The 26625-nt window shown below is 45.1% G+C and overlaps 1 protein-coding gene across 5 annotated transcripts in view; it reads right to left on the bottom strand.

Annotated features, from left to right (window-relative positions):
• Positions 1–25374, bottom strand: part of LOC146336510 (cytochrome P450 3A29-like) — a 30546-nt gene extending 5172 nt beyond the window's left edge. Inside the window, exons 1-14 of one of the 5 annotated variants that reach the window (XR_014785510.1) lie at positions 25149–25374; positions 22770–22863; positions 20025–20077; positions 19433–19488; positions 18384–18483; positions 17878–17991; positions 13879–13967; positions 12923–13071; positions 10484–10611; positions 9451–9529; positions 7441–7601; positions 6123–6349; positions 3348–3510; positions 1942–2270 (exon numbers count right to left, since the gene is read on the bottom strand). Coding sequence is in view for 3 of the 5 variants with exons in the window: in XM_084818286.1 (XP_084674412.1) it covers positions 2175–2270; positions 3348–3510; positions 6123–6349; positions 7441–7601; positions 9451–9529; positions 10484–10611; positions 12923–13071; positions 13879–13967; positions 17878–17991; positions 18384–18483; positions 20025–20077; positions 22770–22863; positions 25149–25219 (1524 nt within the window). In the remaining 2 variants the exon portion in view is untranslated. Of the gene's footprint in view, positions 1–1882; positions 2271–3347; positions 3511–6122; positions 6350–7440; positions 7602–9450; positions 9530–10483; positions 10612–12922; positions 13072–13878; positions 13968–17877; positions 17992–18383; positions 18484–19432; positions 19489–20024; positions 20078–22769; positions 22864–25148 lie in introns of those variants that run through there. The other 4 variants (XM_084818288.1, XR_014785509.1, XM_084818286.1 and 1 more) reach the window with 4 other exon arrangements.
• Positions 25375–26625: the final 1251 nt, after the last annotated feature.

Here is a 26625-nt window from a genome sequence, read left to right as displayed (position 1 = left end):
AATGAATCAAGGTAAGCTAGAGGTGGTCAAACATGAGATGGCAAGATTGAACATCGACATCTTGGGAATCAGCGAACTAAAATGGACAGGCATGCGCGAATTTAATTCAGGTGACCATCATATCTACTACTGTGGGCAAGAATCCCTTAGAAGAAATGGAGTAGCACTCATAGTCAACAAAAGGGTGGGAAAAGCAGTACTGGGGTACAATCTTAAAAATGATAGAATGATCTCAGTACGAATCCAAGGCAAACCATTCAACATCACAGTAATTCAAGTCTATGCCCCAACCACTGATGCCGAAGAAGCTGAGGTTGATCGGTTCTATGAAGACCTACAACACCTTCTAGAACTAACACCAAAAAAAGATGTCCTCTTCATCATAGGGGATTGGAATGCTAAAGTAGGAAGTCAAGAAATCACCGGGATAACAGGCAGGCATGGCCTCGGTGTACAAAATGAAGCAGGACAAAGGCTAAGAGAGTTTTGCCAAGAGAACACGCTGATCATAGCAAACACTCTTTTCCAACAGCACAAGAGGCGACTCTACACATGGACATCACCAGATGGTCAATATCGAAATCAGATTGATTATGTCCTTTGCAGCCAAAGATGGAGAAGCTCTATACAGTCAGTCAAAACAAGACCTGGAGCTGACTGGCTCAGATCATGAGCTTCTTGTTGAAAAATTTCAGCTTAAATTGAAGAACGTAGGGAAAACCACTAAACCATTCAGGTATGACCTCAATCATATCCCTTATGAATATACAGTGGAGGTGAGGAATAGATTTCAGGGATTAGACCTGATAGAGTGCCTGAGGAACTATGGACGGAGGTCCATAACACTGTTCAGGAGGCAGCAACGAAATCCATCCCAAAGAAAAAGAAATGCAAGAAAGCCAAGTGGCTGTCTGATGAGGCTTTACAAGTAGCTGAGGAAAGAAGGGAAGCGAAAAGCAAGGGAGAAAGGGGAAGATATATCCAACTGAATGCAGAGTTCCAGAGAATAGCAAGGAGAGACAAGGCCTTCTTAAATGAACAATGCAAAGAAATTGAGGAAAACAACAGAATGGGAAAGACTAGAGATCTCTTCAAGAAAATCGGAGATCTCAAGGGAACGTTTTGTGCAAAGACGGGCATGATAAAGGACAAAGAAGGCAGGGACCTAACAGAAGCAGTTGAGATTAAGAAGAGGTGGCAAGAATACACAGAAGAACTATCCAGGAAAGATCTTCATGTCCCTGATAGCCATGATAGTGCGGTCACTGAACTTGAGCCGGACATCCTCAAGATAGGCCATAGGCCTGGCGTGCTATGGTCCATGGGGTCACAAAGAGTCGGACACGACTGAACGACTGAACAACAACAAATGTAAATCTTCACATTTGGGAAGGGGGTGGAGTAAGACATTCAGTGGGCCATGAATGACTGTTCATGGCTTTGATGTGCAAGTTTGAGAGCCTCAAATAGCCCCAGTTAGACACCATCAAAGCTCTGTAAACCTCCATGCTGTACTGCTCACCTATACAGGAAATTATACAGTATGTCTATAGTACATACTACGATTTGTTTCCTGTGATTTAAAAGTATGTGTTTTTTATTATGTATTTTAATTTTCTTGCATGCTGCTTTAGGGGCCTTTGGAAAAAGAGCAACATAAAAAAATCAACATTATGTCCTCTCAAGTGGATAAAAATGTAATTTAAAAGGTAAACATTTATTTATAGCTCTTATTCCCTTATCTTGTGTGCTTATCCACATAAATTTAAGTAAATTCAGAGTAAGCTAAGAATATTATTATTATTTATTACATTTCTATACCGCCCCATAGCCAAAGCTCTCTGGGTGGTTTTCAAAAGTTAAAACTTTAAAATACAATATATAAAGTTTAAAATCCATTTATATAAAAGCACACAGACGATATACACAAACAACATATACCTAGAAACAACAGGCAGTCATAACTAAAGACACATCCAGGACCGATGATAACTGTGAAGCTCTTCTGATAAAAGCTACAACATCCTCCATTCGCTTCTGTTTGCTGAAGTCAATAGTGCTATGGGATGAGCACAGGAGCATTCTCATCTTCAGTTCTGTTCACTCAAGCTGCCGGTCCCATATGATATAGTGTGGAGGGAGGGAAGCAGCAGCAGCCGCTGTTTCCAATTTCTTTACTCCTCAGGACCAGCAATGGCTCTGGAGACCAGCTTCAGCTGGATGGGCTTTTTGGGTTGCAGGAAGCCCTTGGTGTCCAGTTCCATGGGGATCTTTGGCATTAAGAGAAAGAGAGAGAAAGAAAAATGGTGAAAAGGACGATTCATCGGATATCAACAGCACTGGAAACAACTGGAAAGCATATGTATCTCCAGTGGCTCTAATGTTTTCCATTCAGCTCTCCTTCCACACTCTCTCTTATGCAGTTACTAAGGTCACAAAAGAGAGTCTGTCCTGCACTTCTGCCCGGCAATCGAACCAGCAGGCTTAGCCACAGCTGAAGTATGAACATGGCCATCCAATGTGTGAGCACATTGCTTAATCTCCAGCAATGTGAAGTCAATTTGTTAGTTAGTTAGTTAGTTAGTTAGTTAATTACATTTTTATACTGCCCAATAGCCCGGGCAGTTCACAATTAAAACAGCTTGAAAAACAGAATATAAAACTGTTAAAAGTTTTAAAATGAAAGGTAAAACCCAGCAGCAGTTACAGGCCAGGGAAGGCCTATGTGAAAAGGTGTGTTTTCAGGAGGCATTTAAAAGATGTTACATTTTCTGCCTCCCGAAATGCACCGGGGAGAGTTTTCCAAAGGGTGGGTGCCACTACAGAGAAGACCTGCCGTTTGGGCATTTTATGGCGACATTCCGTTCATTTTGGAACGACCAGCAGGACCTCCTCTGAAGATCTTCAGTGTCTTCTGGGTATATATAAGGGAAGGTGGTCTGCTAGGTATCCTGGTCCCAAGTTGTTTAGGGCTTTATATTTAACAAGATCCATCTCAGTCCTTTCTTATCAGACTTGAGAACTGCAAATAAATGGGCCACCTGTACTTATGGTTGCCAGATCATTCCCAGAGACGATGCCCATACTGAGAAGCACTGCAGCAACTCTTGTCTTTTTTGCCATTGCTCTCCCCACCCACTATCCTCTCTGGCCAGAAGAACTTTACTTCTGCTGCACAACAAATAGGGGCAGAAACGATGGCCACTAGAAGAACGAGGTACAGTGGGAAATAGAATGTATATGTACAACTGGAACTGGCCATCAGCTTTTAATGAATGAACTTGTGCAAGCAATTTAGCACTACTAGAACAATCTACCTTGCTTTAAAGAAAAAATGTGCAGCTTACCAGCGTCTCTCTGCAGACTTGGAAGGAAAATTTCTGCAGCAAGTCCACCACAGCCACTTTCATGACCAGGAGAGCAAAGCGCATCCCAATGCAGTTCCTGGGACCTGCTCCGAAGGGCAGGAAGATGTACGGGTCGATGCTTTCCTTGTTCTCTTTACGGAACCTGTTTGCAAATCAGGAGAGAGAAGTGTGAGGTGCACAAGGATACAGGAAGCAACGGACACCTTTGTTCCTGCCATGCTGGGGGAGATAGGTGAGTCAAAGTCAGTATGTGAGAATTGATACTTGTGTAGGGAATTCCCTTTGGTCAAATGACTGATCTAAGTGTAGGGAAGCTGGAGGAATCCATTTGGGAGGGTGGAGCTCAGCAGGTTTTCACCAGCTCGGTGCTCCTGCCCCCTGGCTTGATTATCTGTGAGTTGGCCCAACTCAGTGTGCGATGAGCTGGGCCAACTCGCAGATTGGGGTGTGTGTGCAAATCATGATTTGCTCAAAATCGTGGCTGTAAATAGTGCAATTTGCACAAAATCACAGCCGTAAATTGTCTGATTTGTGCAAAGTAGACCATTTACGGTTGCAGTTTTGCACAAATCGTGCTATTTACAGCCCGTTTTGTACAAATTGGCCTGTGATTTTGCACCCCCCATGTGCCCCCCCCCCCCCAGTAAAGTTCTTGGGTTTTGGTAACTGTCGTGCAGTTCAGCTCATAAATACAAGCTGAGCCAGGTCCATCATGGGGATCCACTGGGCCCCAAAAGGGCTGGATTTCCCTGTGACAGACAACTCTATCTAAGGGCAGATCTGAGTGGCATGTTCTTCAGAGCAATTTCTGGGATGGGAAATCACCATCACTGTTCAGGATAGTTTTATTACTCTCTGGTTGAATAAGATATGGAATGTCCTGCTTATGGGCAAGTTAACACATTTGATAAGAAACTGGAAGTTAGGGAAGGAATCCACAGATGCAAGAGGTATTATAAAGACTGGAATTTAGTCTTACAGTTTGGGAAGGTATGCTTCAATCAAAATATTCCACTGATGGTGTTGTATTACTAATGCAGCTTATTACTGGAACTGAACAGGAGAAAGGATGAAGTAAGGGAAAGATGCTTATAGTACAATTAAGTCTTTCAGTTGGATTAAATCTCTCTTATTAGTTACTTTCATATGGTAATTGAGCTTCTTTTGTTTGGATAAAATCTTGCTTATTAGTTAAATTCTGATAAGCTAAGCATTTTCTGTCTGGATTATATCTCGGTTGTTAATCAAATCTTTATGTTATAGCAAAGATCTTGCTTAAATTATATTTTGCAGATTTTACTTTTCTATACTATATGATAAGTATGTTGCAGACACATAATCATCACAATAATACAGATGTCTTATTTTTCTATTGTCATAATAAAAATCCAATTGTTTTAAAAATCATTTAAAAAGGAAGAACTGTGTTGTGGAACTGACCAAAGGTCAATCTAATCCGCATTATTTCTACAAGAGTACCCAACCAGATGTCTCAGGAAAGCTCACAAGAAGGGCACTATTGCATTGATCATTACATATTTATCCCTAGTACCTGGTACTTAGATGTACCATCACTGAACATGGGGGTTCCATTTAACTATCACGGCTAATAACCAATGACATACTTATCCTCCATGACTGACAGTGATGAAATCTCGCTTTATTATTTAAAAAATTTCTTGGCCACCTTTCAGGGCAGAAGCCCTCCCAAGGTGGCTCACAGCAAAAAAAATACATAAAAACAGTTACAATATTAAAAGTGATAAAAACATAAACACAATAAAATAGCAAATAAAAGCAACAATAAAAGCCAACAATAAGACCAAAAACAAAAGCAAAACTAGCAACAACAGCAGTCACATCAAGAGAAGTCCACAGTATAATAATACATTTTTAAGGCCTTCTTAAAAGCCTTCAGTGATGGAGCATGGCAGACCTCCGATGGCAGCTTCTTCCAAAGGTGTGGGGCCACTGCAGAGAAGGCCCTCTCACGTGTGGTCACCCACCTAACTGCTCTTATGGGTGGGCAAATGAGAAGGGCCTCTGTTTCTGATCTTAAAGTGCGGGCAAGCTGATAATGGGTGAAGGTGGTCTTTGAAGTAACTTGGTCCCAAACTGTTTAAGGCTTTAAAGGTCAAAATCAGCACTTTAAATTGGGCTTGGAAATACACTGGTACCCTTTTGTACATAGAGAGTACATGACATGTTTTTGCCAAGGCCCCATTCAAGCAAATGAGGCTTCAGGAAAACTTGCTGATGGATTGTGCCCAATGATTCTTGATCCTATCTTGATTCAAAACAGACTAGGGCCTTCTATGAGTAACATCAATTCTAGCCTGCTTTTTCAGGCTTTGAACAGACAAATGGCTTTTGAACTTTTCTAACCCCAAACTGGAAGATTAAATTTAATTTTCTGCATGCATCTTTACCCTTCCACTGTCTATCTGCGTGGCTTGGTGTGAGTTGCCTTAAGGCTCTTCTTTTAACTGCTGGACATAAAACCAGGCCAAAGTTTCAGCTGCTAAAGCCAGCTTAGGTGTCATTTTCTCCAATACAGTTAATTAAGTGCCATGAACAGTTTATGGATGTCGATCATAAAAAGACCTTACATGCCGTTGCAAACACTAGATGTGAAACAGTGATCAATGCATTATTTCGGTGCTAATAACAATCATATTTGCTCCCTGGTTTCCTCCTGTTGCTAAATTTTTTATTTGTTGCTTTCAAGAGAAGGAGAGGCTTCTTGCAACATACCTCTCGGGCCTGAACTCCTCTGGTTCTGGCCAATATTCCGGGTCACGGTGCAGGACAAAAGCAGGGATCATGGTCACGACTCCCTTTGGGATCGTCAGTCCATTAATCTCCACAGTTTTTTTGCAAATCCTTTCAAGCCGTCCTCCTGGAGGGTAGAGCCTGAGGGTTTCATTCACCACCATGTCAAGATACTCCATCTGAAGAACTGCATCATAGGTGGGAGAGGCCTGCCAAGGAGAAAAACTAGTTGTTGTACATGGGAGGCAATCCAGAAATACTATTGGCCTGTATTCAGAATTGAATCATGAACTGAATGGTATTCCATTGGATAGGAATCATGAATCTCCTGAGATTTCTAAAATAATCTCATGGTAGCACAGAGAAGCTTAAACAGGATGGCATGGTTTGTTAAAGGATCAGATTTGGACAAGGGTAATAGCACCTATGTCCAGCAATGTTCTATGAATTTCATCCCTTCAATTTTCCAGGTCCCAAACAAAACAGGAAAAATCCATGTTTGAGCAGAAAATCCCCCAAAACAAACACAAATTCATTGGGACTTTTTGCACACAACTGTCATATTTTTTGGTCCAGGATTCCCAGTCCACATTTTACAGTTTCCTTTGTTGAGTAAGCTAGAGAAGATGGGAGTATTTAGCAATCATCATATGTTTATTGAGGACTACCCAGTTTCTGCTAAAAGAGTCTAAACGTCAGTTCTGATTTTCCCCCCTCCCTAATTTTCACTCGAATGATTGACTTGAATTTTCCACACTCTCTTGACTAAACTAATAGATGGATGCCACTGTCTTGAATCCGTTCACAGTTGCACAGAGTGGCAACCAGTCTGTTGTATTTAATGGTCTTAATTTTTGTGAACTGCCCAGAGAGGTTTGGCTATTGGGTGGCATAGAAATGTAATAATAAAATAAATGATACGATTCAAGGTGGCAGCACCAATGTCATGAGTCTTACCAAGTAACGCTACTGCAGTTCTTTTGAGCTACTGCGAATTATGGCAATTTCACATGGGTGAAATCACCAGATGGCTTCAACCTCTCTCTCTCTCTTTCCATACACCTTCTGGCATTCAAGCCTTCTACAGATACTACGATCATGCTTTCAAGATTATTATTTCAAGAGCTTTGGCTATTGGGTGGTATAGAAATAAATAAATAAAAAATAAGATTATCTCACTAGCCAAAAGGAATAGGTAATTCCCTTTTTATCCTCCTGCAAATCTTGTTCCTTGTGGTGCAGATCAGTTGATCCATTCTCAACTAACATGAGCCAAGGAGACCATAATAGAGACTTTTACCTGATTGGGAAGTGCCTCATCTATCTCCTCCTGCAGCCTCTGCTGAACATCTGGGTGTGTGGCCAGGCAGTAAGACAGGAAGCTGAGTGCACTACTGGTGGTCTCATAACCCGCAAAAACAAAGATAATGGCCTGTGACAAAATCTCTTTGTCAGTCAGAGCTGGAGAAGCACAGAAAATAAATGAGTAAGGATAATACAACTGTAAATCAACATTATGAAGTAGTGGCGAATAATACTCAGGGTGGGACTAAGTATTACACTATGTACGCCAAGTATTGCACTATGTATACACCTCAAAAGCAGGCCTGCACTGTGGTGTGATTTATCTAGGAACTCTCAATATGGAGAGCTTTAAACTACCCTCTGTCTTAGATCACGGTGGCTTCTCTCTCATCATATGACAAAGAGCAGAGCCATATTTCTAGCTGAAGGGAGATCTAAAATATCAAAAACTAGGCCAACAGGATGGGCACATTAACCAGATTATGGGGGTGCAGGAGCAGCGGAGAGACTGTTGCCTGTTGGCGGACACGCATGCCACAAAACCAGGAGTGTCATTCCAGGGAATGTTGTGCTGCTCTTCTACAGTGATCATCTCACTGCCCATGTTATTTAGTTAAAAATGTAATGAACATTTCTAAAGTAAAGGCTATGAAACACTGCCCCCCCCACCACACCAGAATACATATACATCAGGACAAACCCACTAGCTCTATACAATGAGCAATTAACAGTGCAGTCCTATACATGTCTACTCAGTGGGACTTACTCCCAAGTAAATGTTAAAGGATTGCTGCCTAAATTGCCTATGCAATGAGTAAGGATGCTAAAATGGGCAAATCTCTATGCTTAAAAACAAAGGGGGCGGGGTGAGAGGGGAGAAGAGGGAACTGTTAGATACATGTTGCTATAGATATGAGGTATAAAAATGCTCTCAAAATACACTGCTTTTCTGCAATTAGAATGAATGAATGTGTGTATATATATATATATATATATATATATACATAAAAATAAATAAAAATAGCAGGACTTTAAACCTTGCTGAGAATCTACCTAGCTTCCTGTCTCTGCTCCCAGCAATGCATATTTAAAAATCTCTTTATTACATTGATATCTTGCTTCTCAGCCACCAGTTTCTCAAAGAGGCCTATGTAATTTCAAAATATAGTTTTCACTCCTTACATTCCACCATCACCACCCCTCAACCCAATGTCTTAGTGCTCACTATGTGTTATTGCTCCATGTATTATAACTATCCTTTCCCCACCATTTTGTAACTAAAGTTACAATTAGATTAGATTACTGCAGGTGTCCCCAACCTTTTTAGACTAGTGGGCACATTTGGAATTTTGAGAGGCTGCCATGCATTCTCACAAAATGGTTGCCAGGGGGTTTGCCCACTCACAAAATGGCTGCCATTGTGGACATGCCCCACCCATTTTATAGAAGGCAAACTGGTGAGGCTCAGAGAACACACACACCCAGCCAAAACATCCAGACACACACACACACACACACACACACACACACACACAGGCAAAACCCTAATCCACCCCTTTCCCCCGACACACAAACGAATCCAAACCAAGGCAAAACACACACCACACCAAAGCAAAGAAAGGTAGACCCAAAGCATTGTCCTCTCAGCTCCAAAGCACTATTCCTAAACATAGTTGACTATCCCCAAAGAGTCGAGACTCTTTGACATTGACTTTTGGGTAGCTGCCAAAGGGCTATGTCCCCTTGCGCTACATACAGAGCTTTTTCAAATATCCCAGGAGAGAGAAGCCAGGTGCTCTTATGTTTAAAGTGTCCTCCATTAATAGGTATGGAATGGCAATTGCCTGGATGCTGTGTAGAAGCCTGAAATGGCATTCCACCCAAAATATAGCTCAGCTGGGCCTTCTGTTCTTTTGCTTCTGCACAGTCCATTGATTTTTACCTTTAGCTTGCTCACCCAAAGCAATATCCCCAAGCAGCCTCTGTTCAAAAGGGATATATTTACCTTTATACGAATTTGGGTCATTAAAGGTGTCACTGGAAATTTGGGAGTCCACCATTAGCTGCAGAAAGTCAACCCGGTTCTGCAAGGGAACAGACAGAGATGCTGTGGTTATCAGGAGTAGAGCTCTGCGCAAAGGGCCTCTCAAAATTCTCCAACCGATTTGGGGGCAGAGAAATTGGGGGGACAATTTCTCCGAATTTCTCCTAGGGGAGGAGAAATTCTCCAGCGGTTTATCACAGACAGGGCTCACTATTGGCAGGGGTAGCACAGTTTCTTTCTTTCCTCCTAAGGGCTTTTGGTTTATTGCACTGCTCCTGCAAGTGGCAACAGCATCAACTGTGTTGAGGCGTCCACTTTTCTGAGGCAGAATTTTGAATTTCTTTTGGTGGCATTTTTGAGCTTATCTAATCACTGCGAGGTGGCCAAGGGTGCTGAGTGTGTTTTTTCTCTCTATTATACATCTTTCCATTGCTCTGCAGCCTCCCAGGCCACCTGCACTTCCTGAACTGAAAAAGCCCCCTGGGAGGAACGGCCTCACGACATCTTCCTCATGATGGCTTCAACTGAAGTGCGGGAAGCCGAGGAGGCGACAGGCTGCCCCGGAGATGACTGTATAATGACAGACAGGACACTCATGCACACTCCGCAGCCACCTCATAAGTAAGGTAAGCACAAGAACCCCAAACCCGGCCTATGAGAATTTCTCCGAAATTTCTCCTCCGTTGAATTTCTTTTCGAAAGCCATTTCTTTTCTATCAAAGTGAATGAGAATGGTCAAAAAAATGTGGGAGAAATTTTCGGCACAGCACTAATCAGGAGAGAATGGTCGAATGCACGCTCAGTGCCCAATGAATGGTCAAATGCGTGCCCAGTTGTCCATGCAGCCCAATGAAGTTCCAAGAATCAAGAGTCAGCTCTGTGGGGTAGCTTCTCTTGCTGCAGAGTATTTCTTTCTTTTGAAAGCAACAGTCACACGTAGGCATGACTACCGTTTCATAAAAACGGAAGAGGTCACAAAATGCGCTAGACTCACTGTGTGATTATTCTTTTGCCGGTCCTTCTTGATTTTCTTGACAACATCAGTGAAGAAGTTTACGAAGGACCTAGGCATCAGGGTGAATTTTAGTTTATCCAGCAATGGCATGAGGAATGGAAAGATGACTGGAAAAGAGGAGAACAAAGTGGTACTGTGTGAGGAGGCAACAAAGCTGCAATCCAGTAAGAAAACCTAATTTTGACGTCCCAGTCAACTCTTTCTGAGGGACAGGGTCCCAGTAGGACAGTGTGCCCACCATGACACAGGAGATCAGTTACCAGACACATGTTCAGTAGGGCTATGAGCCTTAATCAGCAGGTCAATCAGGCCACAATCCAATATACAGGTGAGACAGTGCAGTGTAGTGAAGGGATCCCTAACGTGGCACCCATGGGTGCTGTGGCACCCACAGGCTCCTCCAGTGGCACCCATGAAGCTCTCCACTTCCTGCCCCCTTCAAAAAACATGTTTTAATAAAACCATTGGAAAACATTAGTCTTCTTTGTCTCCCTTTGTAGCCTTGCTCTCTCTCCCTCTCTCCCCTTCCCTTGCTATTCCCCTCCCAACCTCTAGCTTCACTATTTCTCTTCCCACCTCTTTATTTTGCTGTTTCTCCCCACTTCCTAGCCTTGCCCTTTCTCTACCCCTTTGCCTTGCTGGTTCCCTCTCTCTCCCAGCCTCTAGCTTCACTATTTCTCTTCCCACCTCTTTGCTTTGCTGTTTCTCCCCACTTCCTAGTCTTGCCCTTTCTCTACCCCTTTGCCTTGCTGGTTCCCTCTCCCTCCCAGCTTCTAGCTTCACTCTTTCTCTCCCACCCCCCCTCTGTGCTCCTCTTTAGCTCACTTTTGATTAGCCAGGCCCCTACAGCAGCCATTATGTGAATCGTCACATCCTCTGTGGGAACCATTTTGTGGTGGTGCCCACAGCAGTGTCTCAAGTTCCCAAATGTGGCCACGTGCCCAAAAAGGTTGAAGACCCTTAGTGTAGTGGATTGGACTAATACTGGAGAGAATTATGTTCAAATCCCTAGTTCAGCTCACTGGATGACTTTGGATCAGTCCCTCTCGGCCTAATCTTCCTCACAGGGTTGCTGGGAGGATTAAAGAGAAAGTGGGAGGACAATCACATATACAACTATGAGCTCCCTGGAGGATGGGTAAAATGTAACGCGACGTAATAATTAAACCATTCATATATACAAAAAATGCAGAATTACATATGCCTAAGCCCATCGATTTCAATGGCTTTAAGCACTCTCAAGTCTGTATTGGATTGTAGCAGCTGAATGAAAAATCCACAATTAAATATGTATTTTCGTATTTTCTGCTCAGCCCTCCTGTCTCTAGGAGACAGGAAGAAGAAGACAGAATGGAAGTACCTGCTAGGAAAGGGGGCAGTTTACAACTTTGGAACAGGGAGAGAAGGGTAGGAATGCTGTGGAAAATAGCTTCTGGCTCCTTATCCTGAGATACAACTTTTTTCCCCTCAGAAACTCTGAGAAAGAAATTAAAATCTTGACATTTCAGGTCAAACCCTGTAACCTGCCAAGAGCATGGCAACGTTATCTGTGTAGAGGCTTCCCATGCAAGCTGAGCCTTGCCAATGGCAGCATAACTTTATAGAACCCAGAAGATGTACAGAGATGGTCCGTGCGTACATATTGTAGCATTCAGTTTAAAGGCAATTTAAACTTCTCCCAATGTAGAACTGCCAAAAGACATAAAAGCTCTACTTCTTGAGGGAGAGTTACAGAAATAATTCGCCCTCTTTTTTCATAGTTAGTGGTGGCACTGCTAAGATCAGCCTAGCCACATAAGAATCCTCTTCACAAATACCGTTACAAAGCTCTACAAGCTCACAAGTGCAATTACATCACTCATTTGATGTATAAATTAGGCCCAAAGAGCACATCTGGAAGTATTCTTTTCCTCCTCCTGCGTAAAAGCTATGGATATCTGTTGCCGGCTAATCTAGCCCATTTTGGGTTGCCAGATTTCTGCAGATTCTGCAACGTGGCTTGCATTTTCGTGAATAGAAATGTGTGCAAATTTCAGTCGCAATTTCCGCAAATTTCTATCCCCCCCCCGCCCCCAAATTGGAAAATCCATGAGCTGACCCAGCTCGATGCAGATCGAGTTGGCCAGCTCGTGGGAAATGAGCCAAAGTCCGGGGGCTTGAGCTGATGAAAGCTCAATGAGCTCCACCCCACGCCCAGAAGGATTCTTCTGACATCCTTAGCAAAGCAAGGTGGGGGGAGGAGAAAGGGAAGGGTTTGCTCTGAAGGTTTCTGGGGACCAACAAAGGCCATGAAGGTAATAGCAATACCAGGACAGCAATAGCAATCTGTGAAAGAAGCTTACAGATCAGCCCCTCCCTGCAAATTTTGCTTTAAAAGGGGAAGGGATCCAAATGCTTTAGCACATAGAGGCCTCATACCAAGCAGGAGTAGCAATGGATTTAAGAAGCTGAACTTGAGTAACTTCTTGATATGCATGATGAAAGGATCGTTGGGGTTGTTTATGGAGTCTACATTGACGCTGAAGGAAGTGCTGGTTATCACATCCATACTATAGGCCCCAAAGATGCTGAGGAAAGGGGAAGAGAGGAAGGAGACACAAACACGTCAAATGTGAAGGGGCTGCATGGCACATCGCACTTTTCCAGACAAGCCCCATAACAAGAACAAGCAGGATTTCCTCAGACAGTCCGAACCCAGCCATATGTTCAGCAAAATCAATTGATAAATCAATCGAAATCAATTGACAAATAAAACTATGGATTTATTTTAAAAATGCCTCAAAAATTGCTAAAAAAACCAAACATATGTCATTAAATGTCATTACACTGTTTCTATTCTGTTTGTTACATGCCATTATCTTAAAAGTGATGTATTTCTATCATTTAATAATAAAACTATGTTATCATATAGAGAAATCATATTTCAAATGTCAAAACACATAATTACAAAACCAAATAATGATATTCCATGTTTATTGTATTCTTCTCCTAAGACTGAAAATAGCATATGTATTCCCTCAGTTTTTAAATGTAAAAACTCATTTAAAATCACACATCTCAAAGTATATATTGTATGGTATCTTAATATTTTACTTGCATTCTCATTTCCCCAGTATGTCTATTTCCTACATACAGAAATGTATTTATTGTTTTACATGGGGAAGTATAAACTCATGTCTTCTCTACCTGCAGTCTCAAATGCCATGTCCCAGAAAGGACTCTACCACACAATTTTGGTAAATATGTAGCTCAATGCAGACACCAAACAGAGGGACACAAAATGGCAGCATATCTTACCCAGAGCTCACTCATGAACTTTTGTATAATTTGTTTTCATCATAAAATTTTCATCCATCAGTCCTATAGAAACTCACCCTTTCATGTCTACGGGTTCTTCATTTTCCACTTTCTTTTGAATGTTCTTCACCAACGTTTCCCCATAATGGTTGATGATTGGCAACATCTGGAATGCAGACAAAAGCTGGAGATACTGCAGACACTTTGGACTTCCGTTAAATAGAGTCATTTATTTATTAGATTCATTAGATTTATTAGCCGCCCATCTGGCTGGCTACCCTGCCACTCTAGGCGGTGTACAGTACTAATAACAACACGAAATACAATGAATTTACATAATCATCTGAACAAAACAATGTAACGAAACAACACTGCTCTAAAAAACCCTAACCCACCCCAAAGGACCACCTGGACAGCCAAGTTTTTAAAGCCTGGCAGAAGCTCATCAAAGAGGGGGCATGGCGGAGGTCACTCGGGAGGGAATTCCACAGAGTGGAGGCCACCACAGAAGATGCCTTCTCCCTAGTCCTCACCAGTCTAGCTGTCCTGGCCAATGGGACAGACAGAAGGCCTACCGAGGTCTATCTCCTTGAGTGGTGTCCCTGGTGTTGTTGGAGGTGCTCCTTAAGATAGACTGGGCTGGAATCATATAGTGCTTTAAAGATCAATGCCAACACTTTGAATTGGGCCTGGAAAACAACTGGTAACCAGTGCAACTCCTTCAGCACTGGAGTGATGTGGTCTCGCCGACGGCTGCTTTTAATCAGGCAGGCCGCCACATTCTGCACCAGCTGCAGCTTCCAAACCATCTTCAAGGGTAACCCCATGTAGAGCGCATTACAGTAGTCTAGGTGAGAGGAGACCAGGGCATGAACTACTGATGGGAGCACACGGTTAGGGAGATGGGGCACAGCCGCCGTAGCAGATGGAGTTGGTACAGCACTGCCTGGCTCATGGCTGACACCTGAGCCTCCATGGACAGCTGGAAGTCTAAAATGACCCCCAGATTGTGGACCTGGTCCTTCAGGGGTAGCTGTACCGCATTAAACACCAGGTCAACATCCCCCAACCTCCCCTTGTCTCCCACAAAAAGTACTTTGGTTTTGTTGGGGTTCAGTTTCAGCTTAGTCCTTTCCACCCAACCACTCACCGACTCCAGACACTTGGACAGGGTTTCTACAGCCAACCTTGGCAAGGATTTAAATGAGAGGCAGAGTTGTGTGTCGTCCACATATTGGTGACACTGCATCCCAAACCTCCTGATGATGGCCCCCAGTGGCTTCACATAGGTGTTCAATAACATCAGGGAGAGAACAGAGCCCTGTGGCGCCCTGCAAGCGAGCAGCCAAGGGTCTGAAGTCTCCTCCCCCAGAGCTACCCTCCGGTACCTGCCAGAGAGGAAGGAATGGAACCACTGTAATACAGTGTCTTCTATGCCCAACCCCTCCAGGCAGTCTGGAAGGATACCATGGTTGACGGTATCAAAAGCCGCTGAGAGATTGAGGAGAACAAGGAAGGAGCATTCGCCCCTATCCAGAGCCCTTTCCATATCATCCACCAAGGCGGCCAAGGCCATTTCCGTCCCATGCCCAGGTCTGAAGCCTGACTGAAATGGATCCAGATAATTGGCTTCTTCCAAGTGTGCCTGCAGCTGTAAAGCCACCACCCGCTCAATCATCTTGCCCCCAAAAGGGCAGATTCGATACCAGGCAAAAGTTGTTCAAGTCTTGGGGATCCAAGGAGGGCTTCTTTAAGAGCGGTCTTATCACTGCCTCCTTGAGGGCTGATGGCATCACTCCCTCCTCAAGGGAGGCGTTCACCACCGCCTTGATCCCCTCTCTAAGTCTCTCCCTGCAGCTCATAATGAGCCAAGATCGGCAAGGATTGAGTAGCAGGTGGTCAGACTTAAAGATGAAAGCACCTTGTCCACTTCCTCCGAAGGAAGAAGCTGGAACCGATCCCACACAACCGGTCTGCCACTGGCTGCCCCTCGTGCACTAACTGTATCCACAGCACGCGGAATAGCACTCCTGATCTGGTCGATTGCTTCACTGGTTCCAGAACAACTGGACCGACCAGGTTCCAGACCACTTGGAACAGCCTTGGTAAGGGATTTGGAATAGCCATTTGCAATCTGCCTCACATTGTCAAGTAACCTACCCTTGAGAAAACATGGTAACATCCCGTCATACTTGACTGACAAGGAACTGGACTAATTGCATTTGTTAGCCTGGCTCATATTTTGTATTCCTAGTAGCTGGTCTGTGGCCGTGATTAAATAAAAGCCCAAAGACCAACTCCCTTCTATGGAAACATTCTCAAGCTTACTTAAGACACCTTTTGTTTTGTTAGGCATTCAACTCTGTCATCAGTTTTGGGTGGATCATCAGAATAGCTCAAGCTGGATAAAGGGGGCATCCCCCCCAGTCTTCCAGTGGTTTTCAACCTTCTTAGGCTTACCCTTAACACAAACATATAGTTTGTGGCCCACGCCTTAGGTGTTTACCATATATGTATATGGTGGTTGTGTTGCTGTTGAAACCCACGTTAGGTCAGGCTGCAACCCAGGTCAGGCTACAACCCAGTAGTGGGTCTCAACCTACTGGCTGATTTAAAACAGGGGTGGGCAACAGCACCAAAGTCAAAAAAGAAACAGCTGCACCAGTTGAATTCCCAACCCGTTTTGACACTTGGTCTTTATCAAGGGAAAAACTCTTGGAGATTCTTTTGGAGGATTCCTTCTCCCTTGTTTCTTCCCCAAAAGAATCTCCAAGAGTTTTTCCCTTGATAAAGACCAAGTGTCGAAACAGGTTGGGAATTCAACTGGTGCAGCTGTTTCTTTTTTTTACTTTGGTTTCCAGCCTTATAGCTGTTTTTTCTGGCCCCTCTTGGTGCAGTTGTGGACAACAGCATCCCCGCCACCCCCGAGTGAAGCTCCTGTTGCCCCTATTTTATTTTTCTCTAGAAAAAATGGGTGTGGGGGGAAATCATGCTTTGCTGGCAAAATTCAGCAGCAAACTGTTATGGAGGTGTAGAATGGACAAGTGTAGCTTGTTTTCGAGCTAAATTTGTCCATTCTAAGAGGCTCCATTCTAAGAAGCTACTATTTTTTTCTGTTTTGTTTTGCTTCAGCAGAAGTGCAGCCCATGGCATGTCCAGGGTAGGGGCAAAATTAGCCCCTGCACTGACCGAAGTTGCCCACTCCTGATTTAAAAGGGTATAGTAGCAATTCTCATTGCAATACCCATGATTGTGAGAATGAGCCAAGTTAGTTAATCTGGAATAAAAGACTTTGTTGATCAAGGGATTGTGATCCTCCCATAATCTTATGCTGAAATAGGGAGCAGGTGAAAAACACCACACCCTGATGGCAGGAACAAGAAGTGATTTAAATATTCAACCATTTTCTACTGCAAATCATGGAGTTCCATAGACAATTACATGGGGTTCCTTCATGAAACAATCTGGAACAGGAACACAGTGCCTTAATACAGAGTTAGACCATTGGTCCATCTAGCCCAGTATTGTCTGTGTTGCTGGGAGCAGCGCTCCAGTGTTTCAGACAGGAGTTATTCCCAGCTCTATGCAGAGATGCTGGGGATCAAAGCTGGGACCTTCTGCATCCAAAGTATGTGAACTACCACTGAACAAAGATGAAGAAACAGTCTTGAAAGACAACTTGTCTATCACTACTCATCTTCCCTAACAAATCTGCAGCTGCGGGAGAGAGTCTGGGGTGTGTTTGTGGTTGCACTTAGGTCACAGAAAGCAACAAGCCAGACCGACAGGCTCGGCCGGTACCCACATGTAGCCATCATTATGCACCCGAGAAAATGACCCAGAATCCTTTGCAAGATGCAGATGTTCCTTTGAAGACAAGTTGATATGTAAAAAGCATCCTCTGAAGGCAGAAAAATCTGAGGATCACTGTGTTTGAGGTGTTTGTTTTGTCTTTGTTTCCTTTAAAAATCCCCTTTTGAGAATGCACCATCAAAAGCAGATCTAGTTTAGTAATGGTGAGAACAGGTTAAAGGCAGACAACATCACATCCCACACTGGCAGGCTTCTTAACTTACCTCCTTCAATCTCCCACTCGTGAAGGCGGGAGAGAGGACAGTGCGAATCCTCTTCCACTGTTCATCCTCAGCTATTGTTATGGATGAGTCCAGCTCTCCATTCAAACCAAAGTTCTAAGGAGTCCGAGACAGAAAGAAAAAATAATAATGGATGCGAGTTGCAGCTGTAGTTCATATCCACTCTTTTTCATGCAGGCCTAGATATTGATTCATATATCACAATATTACTGTGAACAAGCCAGTGTACTGGTGCATGTTGCTGACTCCTGCTTGCAGTGGGAGTGGCTAAACAAGCCACAGACTTGCCCATGGTTTGTTCATCGTGACTTGCAAACTGGGAACTCTGGCTTGTCTCGTTCACAATAAGTATTGTGGCTTGTTCACAGCAAATACCATGACGTGTGAATACGGTGTGCCCTTTGGTCTTCTTTATATATATAAAAAAAATCCACTTAAGACATACTGCAAAGATGAGCGTTACAGAAAATTTCCTAGTAGATACCTACCCTGCGGTTGGTGAAATGCGTGTAGAATTCTTTTACCAGGATGGCTTTGATGATGGTTGGATCCAGAATAGCCATCACTGGCTGGCGGCCATCAAAAATTCTAATTGCCAAAAAGAAGAAAAAAGAATTATGTTTGCAATTCTTGTTTGAATGCAATTATCAGTTTGAGAGGAGAAGCCAGGGTCAGAACTCCCTATCCTTAATTGCAACTTATCAGATGGTCCAGAAGTTTGGGGGTTTAGGGAAGGGCTGTGTGTATGTTGCAATTCTGCGGGAGTGCAGAAAACATGCAGAATGCTTCTGTTCCTTATGGCTGATTAACTTGTAGTTGGAAGTCTATAGGTTATGGATTAGATCTAGATGTGGTCAGGTTTAGAGCACATCCACTGAAAGCAATGGGACGAAGTCATTATGATCTTGAGTCCCACTGATTTCAGTGGGTCTACTTTAAGCATGGCTAAGTCCACCCCAATGCTTACTGAAATCTCAGAATTAAGAGAACCAGCTGAATAATATTTCCAGCTATTGTGGGCATGGCTTTAGCATTCCTGCTCCTCCCATGAAGAGCAAAAGCAGAATAAATTATACAAAACAGCAACCAAAACAGCAAAAATCAATCATGCACATGCATCTTGCTCAAGCTGTAACATTTGTAAAAAGGTAAAGGTGTACCCAACCAGTCGTGCCCAACTCTAGGGTGCGGTGCTCATCCCCGTTTCTAAGCCGAAGAGCCAGCTCTGTCCGAAGACGCTTCCGTGGTCATGTGGCCGGCATGACTGAACACCGAGGTGCACGGAGCGCTGTTACCTTTCCCGCCGAGGTGGTACCTATTTATCTACTTGCAATTTCTTGCTTTCGAACTGCTAGGTTGGCAGGAGCTGGGACTGAAGACGGGAGCTCACTCCGTTACGCAGCACTCGGGTCTCGAACTGCTGACCTGCCGACCTTCCAGTCTGCAGTTCAGCGTCTTAACCACTAAGCCACCACGGTCCCAAATGTACAAGGTACAAAATTTGGATTTGGTGAGTATGAAAAAAAAATTGGATTGCCTGGGCACTCCAGTGTGAAACGAGCCCCCTCCCTCCACAACAGCAGACATAGGAAACTATAGAGAAAAGGAACAGGTGTCAGGAGAATGGAGGTATGTGCAAAACTATCCGTTATTTAGTGCACTCAATTCTGCTAAGTGCTTTACAAAGGCTAAAAATAGGCTCTCCATGAAAACGCTGTACAATAGAGACAAACACAAAAAGAGAAGGAAAACAAGCACAATCCAGGTACTTTGCAGTTACTTCATCGGCATGAGGAAAGGTCACTGACTGAGACTGTTTTGGAAGGAAAGAAGCTAAGTGGTAGCTGGTCCCAGCCATGCACGGAGTCAAGCCTGCATTCCTGGCTTTCCTATTCTGTGCCTTGACTTACCTTTGTCTTACTTTGCTCTCTGAAGGCAATAAATTGCCAGGCTACCAACCCATCACACAGAGGTGTGCCTCTCAGTTCAGTTTGACATGCATTTGCATGCCTGTTTTAAAAATAGGCTAAGTGGGTATATCTTAGCAATTTGCAGACAGTGCAAAAAACCCTATTTTCTCCATCAACCCAGCCCTCCCTCCCAGGGATTTCACTATGTGGGAGACTCACCCCCAGATTTTGCCATACTTCTGATAACACCTCTGGTCGAAATGCAGAACCCCCTGCCAAGGTAAGAGAGATGTCAGAGAAACAAGAAAGGAGAGGTTCTGCAAAGGATGTAACATTCCATTTATAAAACAGTTTGCTACATTTTTATGGTTCAGCACTCTACACTAATATCACAGGATATACCAGGGGTGGGCTGAAGGCAGATCAGAGGCTAGTTGTAGAGCAATGTGTGATTCGCAATATATCAGCAAAGGTCTCCAACTCTCAATTGCTTAACAATGGCAATCAATTAGATCGTTGGAATAACGGATTTGCAGTAACTCAGAAGTAGATGTGTATTTGTGTATGCAGGTTATCCTAATGTATAGCTCATGGGCAGGGCGGCGTCAAAGATAGGCATGGTTGGGCACTTGCCGAGGGCCCACTGACAACAGCCCCCTGGAGTTGCCCCTCCGCTTCACCACTGCAACCTGCTTGTTCACCTGCCTCTTGCTCTGGCCCAGGTGATGGTGGTGGTGAGACAGAGGAGCAGCAGATGCCACGGCCTCCTTGCTCCCTGCCTACCAAATAAGCGGTGGCAATGATGAGAAAGAGGATGAGGAGCAAGTACAAGTGGTGGTGAGAAGGCAGACTTGCTGAGGAAGGGGCCCATTGAAGATGTGTTGCCCGCAGGCCCTCAAAAACCTGGAACTGGCCCTGCTCATGGGGTTCAGTAGATAACTGTTCTGTCCTTTGAGCCGCCGTTTTACATCTGGCTCTGGTTGGTGGACCTCATAGAATCATAGAATAGTAGGGCTGGAAGGGGCCTACAAGGCCATCGAGTCCAACCCCCTGCTCAATGCAGGAATCCAAGTCAGAGCATCCCTGACAGATGGCTGCCCAGCCTCATCCTGAACGCCTCCAGTGTGGGAGAGCCCACCGCCTCCCTAGGTCATTGGTTCCATTGTCGTATTGCTCTAACACTCAGGAAGTTTCTCCTGATGTTCAGCCGGAATCTGGCTTCCTGTAACTTGAGCACATTATTCCGTGTCCTGCATGCTGGGAGGATTGAGAAGAGATCCTGGCCTTCCTCTCTGTGACAGCCTGTCAAGCACTTGAGGAGCGCTATCCTATCTCCCCTCAGTCTTCTCTTCTCAAGGCTAAACATGCCCAGTCCTTTCAGTCTCTCCTCATAGGGCTTTGTTTCCAGTCCCCTGATCATCTTTGTTGCCCTCCTCTGAACCCTCTCCAGCTTGTCTGCATCCTTCTTAAAGTGTGGTGCCCAGAACTGGACACAGTACTCCAGATGAGGCCTAACCAGTGCTGAGTAGAGGGGAACTAGTACTTCCCGGGATTTGGAAGCTATGCTTCTATTAATGCAGCCCAAAATTTTGCTAGACCCTCAGGGGTCTAGCAAAAAACAAAGTAGATCCTGCAAGCCTCAGTCTGCCCTCCTCTGGCGTATACATCCAGCTCCTCTCTTTCTCTTATGATAGCTCTATTACATCGTTCTCAGATGGAGTCCTGATTTTCCAGGGTTCTAAAATCTCAGCAGGAGCCTCCACGTTTAGTAGCATCAGGACCATATTACACCTGTCTTTAAAGACCATCACGGCTTGGCAATGGCTTTCCTGGCTCAATTCAAGGTGTTGGTTTTAATCTTTAATACCCTAAATGGCTTAGGACCTTGCTCTCTTGTTATGAACCTGCTCAGGTATTAAGATCTGCAGGAGAGGCTCTTCTGAAGGCACCATTACCTGCAGAGGCCTGTTTTTCAGGCATACATGAAAGGGCTTTCTCTTGAGTCGTTCCCTAACTGTGGAATGTGCTCCTTCAAGTACTATAATCCCCCTCTCTCTTGGCTTTTAGAAAGAGTGTGAAGACACATCTTTTTAATCTAGCCTTTTAAATTAGGACCTCAGAGCGTGGGAAGCAGCGGCCGGATGACAAATAGGATGTGTCGTGCCAGCATGTCTGACCTCCCTGCCCCCGGGAACGCCCCGTTTGTGCTGCTCTGCGCTGCTCTTCTGCGTGCGGAGCACGGGGCTGATCCGCGCTGAGGGGGTGAAGGTCAGTTTTCCAGGAACCGATCTATCCTATGGCCATCTAGCCGCTGACTAGCAGCCATAGGATTTCGCCCTAAAACAATTTAAAAATTCCATACATAAAGTTATAGGATGATTTAATGAACAACTGAAAAAGCAAAAGTAAAGTTAACCCCCTTGAACCTGGTGGCATAAAAACATTTTCGCTTTTCTCCAAAATGAGACAAAGTAGAAACACAGGCAGGGGCCTCAAGGGCATGTATTCTACGGCTATGGAATAAAAATAATAATGGCAGCTTGCTCTCCTCTCATCCCAAGTCCACACATGCTAGGTCATTCATGAATCCTCCCCAAAGCCACCTCTTCCTCCTACGAGACTCCTTCGGTAACCCCTATGGCAGGGTTGGTGAACCTCAAATCTGGCCCCCCAGGCTTCCTCAAATGGCCACAACCCTTTCCCCCTGACCACCCATCATTTGGTGGTTTTCCAGCTTTTGCCAGGTTTTTTTTCCCCATCTTTCTACATGGTGGAAAGGCCTCTCCTAAAGCTTAGTTACTGGGCAGGAAGAGCTTTAAGCTAAAATGTGCTGGGTTTGGGGGTATTTGGGGCCTTTTGCTCCACCCACCATTGGAATGCAGCCCCTGAAAGCTTCTCTGAAACTGAATTTGGGCTGAAAGAGATTCTCCGCTCCTTCCCTGTGTAACGGCCCCGGATACTCACTTTCCGGTATTCGAGAAAGGTCCCAATGAAAGGCAAAGGCCTTGGTCCAGGAATTCCCAGCTTCTTAAAGAAATTGTATGGCCAGATCCCATAGCTAGAAAGACAACCAGTGAGAGAAATTAACGAGATAGTCAATTTCAGAGGTGTCACACCAAGAACATTTGCTGGTTGAGAAGAGGCAATGTGGTTTAAAACCAAGATATTCCAACAATTCTAGTGCTGGATTTAACAAACTGCCTTAGGCAACCAAGAATTCCATAAAGGTGGATGAGCAGTCTGGCAGAGCATGGATGGATCACTTCATCTATCCTCCACTCACCTTCTTGGTTTCCTCCGTGGCTGGCAAGAAAACACAATGGGCTGGGGAAAGATCAATGGATCTTTCCCTCCTCTGGCAAGTCACTTGCAAAAGTAAGTCAATTCTTTTTACGAGCTTAAGAGGCTCGTACATTTCTATGCTGACCATGCAGGAAGGGACTTCCCCTCATCTGCAGCAAGCATGGAAACACAGGCTAGTAAATAAAAAAAATATTTGTAGATGAATAACTTTTGCAGGCTTATTTACAAGGTTCCTGTGGCCTCCATATAGGACCAGGATTGTGGGGTACGGAAAGCAGAACAATGGAACAGTCAGCAAATAAAAGGAGAAGATGGATGACTGTGACAAAGTCTGAACAAGGCCCTGAGCTGAACAGGACAGAGGAGGGAGGTTACCAGCCCTGGGAGCTCCAAGATGCAGCACAGGCAGCGTTCCTAAGGCAGCTTTCCCCATCCTGGTGACCTCCAGGTGATTTCAGCATCAACCCCCATCAGCCCAGGCCAGCATGGCCAAAGATCAGGAATGCTGGGAGTTGTAGTCTAAAACATCCCGAGGGTACCAGGCTGGGGAAGGCTTGCCAAATTGCCCATGGGGGTTCCATCTCAATAAGGATACCGTAGACTTGGGAAATGTGCAGAAGAGGGCAACGAAAATGATCACGGGGTCAGAGCACCTTCTTAATGAGGAGAGGCTAAAGTATTTTTAGTTTAGAAAGAGGACTATTAAGGAGGACTAGAACAGAGGTTTACTAAATTACACGTGGCACAGGAAACGTGGATAGCTATTTTTTTTCCTCCAGTCCCTCTCCCATAAATATGAGAACTTGGGGAAACCCTGTGAAATTGGTAGTAGAGGACTCAGAAAAGAAAGTACCCCTTTGCTCAACACGTAACTTATGAAATTCACTGCTACGTAATATAATGGCCACTAGTTTGCATGGTTTTAAAACGGGATTAGGTAAATTAATGGAGTCTAAGCAATTAGCTAGGATGGTTAGATAAAGCCTCCATGTTCAGAGACAGTATGCCAGTGAATACCAGTACGCCAGTGAATACCAGCTGCTGGGAGACAACAGAGGAAGGCTATTGCCTTCCCGTCCTGCTTTTGGGTTTCCTAGAGGTATCTGGTTGGCCACTGTGTGAGACAAAGTGCTGGAGCAAATATACCTTTACTCCATTTCAGCCAAGCTCTTCTTTTTTGGCTAGTCCTGGCCCGTGTAAACAAACACTGATGCTTCACACATGGCCAAATTTTCCAGTGTATTATCTCCCCAAAGTAACAAGCAGATGTTGCACGTCATGGAGAAGAAGGCCATCAGTGGCTAGTAATCCCAATGGCTACATGCTACCTCTATATCAGAGGCAGTACGCCTATGTCAGTTGCTGGGGAACATGGGCAGGGGGGTGCTGTTGCACTCACGTCAAGCTTGTGGGCATGTGGTCGGCCACTGTGTGAACAGAATGCTGGACTAGATGGACCCTTGGTCTGATCCAGCAGGGCTCTTCTGGTGCTCTTACGTGGCAAACCACACTGACCCACTATCACCCCTGGGCCTGGCCCAGTACCTTGGACCTGCAGTGGCACTCCTGCCAACCAAAACCAAACTGGAATGAAGATAAGAGGTACCTTTAAGGGCTACAGATCCAGCAGAAATCCAACAGGTCCCACTTTTCCTGGCGTAGGAATGGAGAGCAGGAGGAAGCTGCACCTACTAAATTTCTGCCTCATGCAGCGGGGAATGCTTTGAAAAAGAAGCGTTTTGCCTGTGCTGCTGTAAATACCGGGCAATCCCAAAGGGGCTCCAGAGGAAAGGGATCCTGTGCCTTCAAAACAGCTGTCTTGTGTAGAGGTGAGAAAGCGAGCAGGCTTTCCCTGTTGAACTTCTGTTCTACGCAGCTTTTAGATGAGGCACAGGACGACCCCTTTGCATCTGGCCCCCTCCCGATTTATAAGCAACACAGACAAAAGGCACCTTTTAGATCCACCATGGGATCCTTTCCCGGGCAACTTGCTTCCTACAAATCCACCCCCGGATCAACTCACCCCTCCGTTATACTTACAGCACCAGGAGGGCCAAGAAGGCAATGGTGAGTAGCCAGGTTTCTAGGGAAAGCCCGGGGAGGGGTCCCATCTTGCGCCCCGCGGAGCCGTCAGCGAGCGTCCCTGTCCCCCGAGGGCGGATGAGAAAGTTTTCTGCCGCTCGGCCTGCGAGGCGCACTGCGGGCCGGCGGCATCTCCTCCTTGGCGGCCGCGTGAAGCGGCGGGGCGGAGGCTCCGGCTGCCTCTGGCTTCGCGGGGGCGGCCCCGCGCGGCTCTCGGCCCCCGACGGCCGCTTTCGGCACTTTCGTTTTGCTTTAGCGCGCGTCCTGCTCCGAGACAGCAGCAAAAACCGCCCTTGGCGCGCAGGGCAGCCCGCCGACAGGGGCTGTGAACTGGGGAAGTCCCGCTCGCAGCTCAACTCCGCTGTTTATTTTCTGTGGTGATGATGGATTCCCCACTTTTCCCCTCCAAGGACCCCGAAGGCGGCTCACATGATCCGCCTCCGTTTTATCCTCACAAGCACGCTGTGAAGTAGGTTAGGCTGTGAGAGTCAGTGATGGGCTCAGCGGGCTTTATGGCCAGTGCCAACTAGAACCCGGCTCCCCCGAGCCCCGGCCCAACACTCCAACTGCTACGCCACACTGGCTATGAGGCTCAGGCTCGTATGACCCTCTGCATGCTTACCTGGGAGTAAGTCTCATCGGTTTCAGTGGTCACTGAGTTCTGAGTAGGATGGGGCGTTATGTCCCCTTAGACAAAGTGGGCTCACAAACTCATCTCCTTCCCCTGCCATGTGCATTACGGGGCAACTTATTATACCTGTCTGCCTGGTGATGGTAACTGTGCAATCCTAGGCGTTTACTTAGTATTACGACCCATTTACTTCCAAGAAAATGTACCCAGGCGGCAGTAATCCTATACTCATTTACTTGGAAGTAATCTCCGTTGAACTCAATGGGGTTTACTTCTAAGTAGATATGGATAGGCTTGCACCGTTAGGGCACAATCTTATGCATGGGGGGGGGGGGTGAGGGCGGAGAGTCCTACAGCTCCCAGCTGGCTGGGGCATGCTGGGAGTTGTAGGCCTTTTTTCTACCTAAACATGCATAGGATTGCACCCTTGGGGCACAATCCTATGCATGTTTAGACAGAAAAAAAGGCCTACAACTCCCAGCATGCCCCAGCCAGCAATGCTGGCTGGGGCATGCTGGGAACTGTAGGCCTTTCGCATATCTAAACATGCATAGGATTGTGCCCTGAATGTAGTAAAACAACGTGAAGTTCTTTAAAATCCTCGACATTATTAATCCTACAAGCTTTCATGTGGGAGTAAGCCCCCTTGGTTAACAGTTGAAATTACTTACGAGTAAACATGAATATTTTTGTATGCATTTAACATCTATATCCTGCTTTTCCTCCAGGGTGCCCTTGGCGGTATTTGTTTATTTATTCAAAGCATTCATATTTGACTGTTCAGTCAAAAGACTCTCGGAGCGG

Source organism: Heloderma suspectum, chromosome 12, assembly GCF_057233095.1.
Source record: "Heloderma suspectum isolate Gila_16-S chromosome 12, 16-S_ref, whole genome shotgun sequence".
In the NCBI taxonomy this organism is placed as follows: domain Eukaryota; kingdom Metazoa; phylum Chordata; class Lepidosauria; order Squamata; family Helodermatidae; genus Heloderma; species Heloderma suspectum.
The sequence above is the reverse complement of the archived record's forward strand: the minus strand, read 5'-3'. Positions and strand labels throughout refer to the sequence as shown.